Source organism: Mesitornis unicolor, unplaced genomic scaffold (assembly GCF_000695765.1).
Source record: "Mesitornis unicolor isolate BGI_N332 unplaced genomic scaffold, ASM69576v1 scaffold5433, whole genome shotgun sequence".
Lineage (NCBI taxonomy): Eukaryota > Metazoa > Chordata > Aves > Mesitornithiformes > Mesitornithidae > Mesitornis > Mesitornis unicolor.
The window spans coordinates 29,954-36,047 of record NW_010172461.1 but is presented as its reverse complement, the minus strand read 5'-3'; the positions used below and the strand labels follow the sequence as shown (position 1 = coordinate 36,047).

The window sequence follows — 6,094 nt, the reverse complement described above, 5'->3', positions numbered from 1 at the left end:
CATTAAGTCCCAAAGAAGGGACTTGGTCCAAGTCTGTCAGGTCCTCCTTGGAGGCAGTCTGTGAGGACAACTCCAAACCACTGTCCGTAGCAGGGCTGACCGCAGATGAAACATTTTCTGAGCTCCCAGAGGAGCTGGGACAAGGAGCATCTATGAAAGTAACTCCACTTGCTGATGAGAAACAGAAGGAAGATTATCAGTATCATTCCATCGCTCAACCACAAATTCATACACTGAATACAGCAACAAAAAATTACCTCAATCACTAGTTCACACTGCAATTGATCTCAGTTACACATTAAGGTAGAGAACACAGATAAACTAAGCTCTCGTTTGCAGAGTATTAATGAATTAAACAGATGAACAGATGAGATACTAGCAGTTCTCCAAATTAAAACACAGTAATTGGAATCTAACAGATTCAAATATGGTAGTTCACATAGTTAGATAAAGGGTGCAGAGGGTTCCTATAATTAAGAAGGAGTATGAAAACAGTCCAAAAAGTGTACTTTACTTTTTGACACAATGGTATAACCACTTTAAAGACTTGCACCAAGAATCAGTCACTCCTTCAAAGTGAGAATTTCAACTTGATTGGAAGGCAAGACCTGTTTCTTTAATCCTCCCTAAACAAATGGAATCGCAATAGAATGCAAATGGGTCTGAAGTGAAGCAGTGAAAGATTTTTACTATTTCTAAACATGAGACAATGCTCCAACAATCTACTCTTTCCTTTAGAAGAAACCCATCTATTTGCAGCTCTCAAGGTTCTCAGAAGTACTGAAGAAAGAAGATGTACTGTGCAGGGCACAGTAATAAAGGCACAAACCAGAGTTAAGTTATGAATTTACATGTGAAATGTGCATGGTTTTGCACAGTGGTCTTCTATTGCTAACGTGATTTTTGGAACTGCCTTAAGTAAGTAGCAGGGCGTTAACTGATTTTTAAGAAATGTAATGGAATACATGATCAATTTTGCAGTCTTTTCTTGTTCAGCTGCTAAGTCATGATTCAGGCCTAAAAAGCATCACCTAGCACTACAAGGTCAGAGTTAACGACATGCTTTGTAACACAATTCAACTTCCTCTCTAAGATGTTATAGAAGTTATAATGCTGTGTAATGGAATGTAATACCTATTTGAAAACTTAAACAGAATGATGATTTATGCAGAGGTAAGTTCTCGTCTGGATGGATGTTCTGAGTTATATGCAACTTGATCACATCTACTATTTCCTTGGTTTTCACCAATCATGCTGTTGTGTAGAAACGCTTGGGATTGTTCACTACACTGAACAGATTCCTGTGACAGAGTAAGTGTCAGAACTAGGTATTTTACACAGCTAATGTTTCTATTTTCCTGCCTGCTTCCTTTCACTGTAAATGTTTATGTCTGAGCTGTCAAAATGTAGAGTGCACAAGAGACAGAGGACTTTGCAGCCAGAGGGACTCATTTATCCAGAGGAGAGGTTAAAAATGGTTATAACTATTTAGTCTACTCCTACACAACAATAGGATACAGAAGCCCCCCAACATTATATTCTTGGTCTTGCAGCACTACTCACATACTGTATCACTTCTGCAGGCTGAATAAAAGAACACGAAAAAGGATTCACGCATATACCCAGTAGTTTTCAGCATACAATCCCCTTTCGGGTACTTTTGCTGTTCCCTCTACATTTCTCACTACATCACTCTTCATGCCTTCTTACCATACCAAGGCCCCTGTTCTTCCTGTAACAGTCATTAGTGCACCCCATATTTCCTTTTATCAGTGTAGCCTTTTATTCAAATTTCATGGACTATGGGTGCATACCTTCAGTCTTCACACATGTAGTGGGAGATCCAGTCATTCACCCAACCTTGATACCCAAGTTACTGCGCATCCCTCAGTTCTAACTGTATATTTTCCCCAGTCACACTTTGCTCTTTCCTCATTACCACCACTCCCTTTGGTACACCCTTTAGAAACACAGGAAATCATACATCCCTTAAGTCAGCAATCTCCTGTTGCAGGAAACCTTCTCCCTAACTCTACTCCCCTTAGCTGTCCTCTTGCAAGCATTCTTGTTCTCAATCTCTTTTATGTACCTGCTGCACCCTCCAATTTCTCTCCACCAATGGCTGCCCGCAACCTCAGCCATCTCTCCAGGTCCCCATTCCTTTTTTTGTACAAACTACCTCTATAAGGCACACTGAAGACAAAGAAATGTGGTCAAGTTAGCCACGGGACCATACTTTTCTCCATCACTATGTATTCAATTTCCTCCAAACTCTTTCTCCTGGACCTGTGTCCTGGTTTGAGCTAAACAGAACTCATTTTCTATGTAGTGATTTTACTTTTCAGCTCAGTCTCTTTTAAGCGGCTGAACTTGCTGAAAACTAGCAGGATGCTTTTCCCAGACAGTGTGAACTCAAACTCAAGGCCAAGATGTCTCACCATGGGTGCCGTGTCTGCACCTACAGGGGGGGAAGCAGACCCAAAACTGACTCACTACATATTCCATCCCACACACGTCATACTCAGTATAAAGCTGAGGGATCACGAGGGTCTCGACCCTTCTTCCATCTTGGAGCCCTTCTATCTCAGACCCTTCTTTCCGTCTCGATTCTGCAACGGTCAAAGTCTGAGCAGAACCCTGCTCGTTTGTTTGGTTCTGATCCTGATTCGTGTGTTCTTGCATCAGCTCCCACTGCTGCTGAGGCCAGTCTGGGACTTCTCCAGTGCCCTGCTCCACAGAGCCTCTGGTAACATATTCATCATTGGGGGGGGGGGGGGGGGTGGTGCTCTGGTGACATAATTGTCACTGGGGAGGGTTGAGAGGAGGATTTTATATTGGTTTTGTATATATATTTGTACATATTTGTATATATTCCATTATTTTCCTATTTATTATCCTGTAGTATTAGTATTATTGTTTTATTAAATCTGTTAGCTTTATTTTCCAACCTGTAAAGTCTCTCTCCCTTATTCTCTTTTCTCTTCCCTTCTGGGGAGGGGAGAGGGGTTAATAGAGAGCGTCTGGCCAGAATTTAGTGCCCAGCCCAGCCCTAAACCACAACAACCTGAACAGCTCTGGTATGTTTTATTGCTATAGTCACCAAGAGCCAATATGAAATTAAAAAAAAAATCTAATGCAAAACAACTCGTTAAGAGAAATTAAATAAAGACAGATTCCAAAAAAGCTCTAGAACTGGTGCTGTCTGGTCTCTTCCAACTTACCTGTGGTGTTACTAGTATTGGCTGTTGGTTGTTCTGTTCCAGGAGAGACCTTAGTTACGTGGCGAGGAGGCCTTGGTGATCGTTTCTGCTTTTTCCATTTTGATGATTCGCTCATTCCTCCAGCTCTCATTTTCAGCTGAAAACCAGTAATCATTAAGAATATCACTATAGCAAAATCACACAGCACAATGGATTACACAAGCCAACCCACAAAGGCTGTCTCAAAACCCTCAAAGTCAGACAACAGCACTTAAATATATCACACAAATTAATCAGCACCTCAAAATCATGCAAACCAGCCCCTGACTCCCCACTACCCACGTATTAGCCAACACTCCATGCCTGAATCAAGGGACAATTTACTGCAATTACTCTGCTATAATAGATACTTAACAGTTCAATTATCACAGCACTCCCTCTTTCCTATCAATACCTCCTAGCTTTGAATTAGGATAAAGAATTCTTAGACCTACAGGCACATCTCAAATCTCTTTGCTTTTGCCAATGTTTTCCAGATTTCTAAAGGGCATCAATTAAAGTATAGAAACAAGTACTAGTTAGGTTTGAGGTTCAATTAAAATTTCACCATCTATACATGAAGGCTGAGAACAAACCCTGAGCACCCAGTCCCATGCTGCAGTCTGCAGCTCTGTCACTCATCTCTTACCTCAATTCGCTCTATATCTTCACAGCAATGCCATGTTCACTTTCCTCCAGGTATCTTTCACTATTAGCAAGTGTTTCTCTAACACTTCACTCACTCCTGGTGCACAGCACATTGCAAATACCACTCCAGTGATTTAGAAACAAACCATATTCTGCTTTCACCTGCCTTCTGTCATTAATTGTCTTTAGAACTAAATCCAACCTAACCTTTGACACCCTTCTTGATCGGGATCCTACTTCTAGCTCTTACACAGATCTTTGGGCAAGGAAGAACCACAGCAGGAGCAATGCAGACTGTGTGGCACTTGCTGCAGCATGCTGCTATTGCAGGCATGCACGGATGCTCCAGAACTTCCTTAAAAACAATACGGTATTTAGTCACGTGGATAATGGCCTGAGAACATCTTCCTTCTAAAGAAGGGTTCTCCAAGTGTAGGATTGCAGTTACTCTAGGGTTTGGTAGCCACAGTCAACTTTTCTGATGCTGTCTGACCTCTTAAATTTGGGGTGGAAATTTAACCACTGAACCTTGCATGTAGTAGAAAACCTTCAGCAAGTCTCAGTATCAGTCCCTACCTGGTATTCTTCTTTGAAAGTTTATCACAGTTAAGTTATACTTTAGGCTATAATATTCCTTATTTCTTACATACCTAGCATCACGTTTAAATACTCCAGAAGACAGCTATTCGTTAGCCTCTTCCTTTTTCTGTAACCTGCCTCCTTCCAGTCACTACTCTTCTTAAATGTCAATAACCCTTCCAGGTTCTGCTACTGCTTTTCCATGTCTTTCCCTTTTCCAGCTAGAATTATAAATCGCTGTACACAGCCTGTAATTTTTCTCATTTAAACAAAGCTTGTGAAAATGTTATGTCCCAGTGCAGTAAACCATTTGTGTAACTTTTCTTTGCACCACAAATTCTATTTGTTTGATGACTAATCCCCAAGTTTTAGCTATGCTACAGTTTCCTTCAGCTTGTTAATTAACGACAGATTCAGAATTACTTTGCTCCTTGTTATCCCTTCAAAATTTTGCATCAAGAATCTCCTTCTAAATCACAGCTTCTGACAAACGCGTATGTGACAAGCATGCAGCTAAATCTAAAATTCTGTAGATTTCAAAATGTTTTAAAATGCTCATGGATCACAATCCTTGCATGTAAAAATTGTCAGCTCTCATTTTTCTCATTCACTACTGCATAGGGCTATATAAAATGTGTTCTCTTTCATTCTTGCCAATTCCTAACGTTTCACCTCTATTAGTTTCCCTTTTCATTTAAAAATTTCTCCAATGGTTAAATATTACCAATAGTTTTATTCATTAAATGCTTAAGCTGCTAATTAGATCAGGTAGTTTTATTTTACCTACCAACTATTCCAGGAACAGCCATATTTATTTTTTCTTCCTTTTCAGTAACTTACGAAATAAAATCTGGAGACCTACGGTTCATTATACCAAACTACTTCAAGCAGGAAGGAAGCCTGGAAGCGTGATGTGTTAAACTCAAGAAAGTCTGTTTCACGTAACTTCAAAATAACAGACTTTGCTTATAGCTACTATATCCTATTGCCATGGTTTGACAAATAAAAAAAAGTCACTTGTCAATAAAAACTGTGAGTGTGTGCGTGTGATGGGACACAAAACTGAACTGGCAAAATGGAACCAAGATATTGCTACGAGCTAACCACGTCAGTACCGCTACTTTTACCCTCAGTCGTGTTCCTGACAAACAGGTAACTTTTGAGCCATCCTATCAGAAGATTCAAGCTGCCAATTTAATTACTATTTCTGGTCTCTCCTTTCACACACCACCAAATACCCTCTCAATTCAACAGTCACCCTTTCAAAAAAGCACTTCTGCTCAGACACAATATCCAGTTTATTTGTGATTGCCCTGTGCTTTGTATTAACTCCAAGATTCCTCCTCTTGAGGTCCATAAGACATACACCCATCTGTTATAATCTATAGGCGAGAGCAGAAAAAGAAAAAAAGGGCGAGGAGGGGATGATATGGGAGGTGATGATGAAGAATCTGTGCCATCTTTCACAGATTGAGACACAACAACTTCACGTGGATGGCAAACCATTTAGGCAGGCAAGCAAAAAGACTCAGTTGATTTTTAAAGACTCACAAACACTTAATCAAAATACAAAGCATTCAGACAAGAATCTAAGTTTATTTGGGGGTTTTGTTGGTTTTTTTTTTTGG

At 40.2% G+C, this 6,094-nt stretch overlaps 1 protein-coding gene across 1 annotated transcript in view; it reads right to left on the bottom strand.

Annotated features, from left to right (window-relative positions):
- Positions 1-6,094, bottom strand: part of LOC104537478 (golgi-specific brefeldin A-resistance guanine nucleotide exchange factor 1-like) — a gene marked incomplete at both ends in the record, with an annotated part of 32,775 nt that overhangs the window by 14,420 nt on the left and 12,261 nt on the right. The window contains 2 exon segments of the mRNA XM_010180372.1: positions 2-171; positions 3,222-3,357. Of these exon segments, the coding sequence (XP_010178674.1) occupies positions 2-171; positions 3,222-3,357 (306 nt within the window).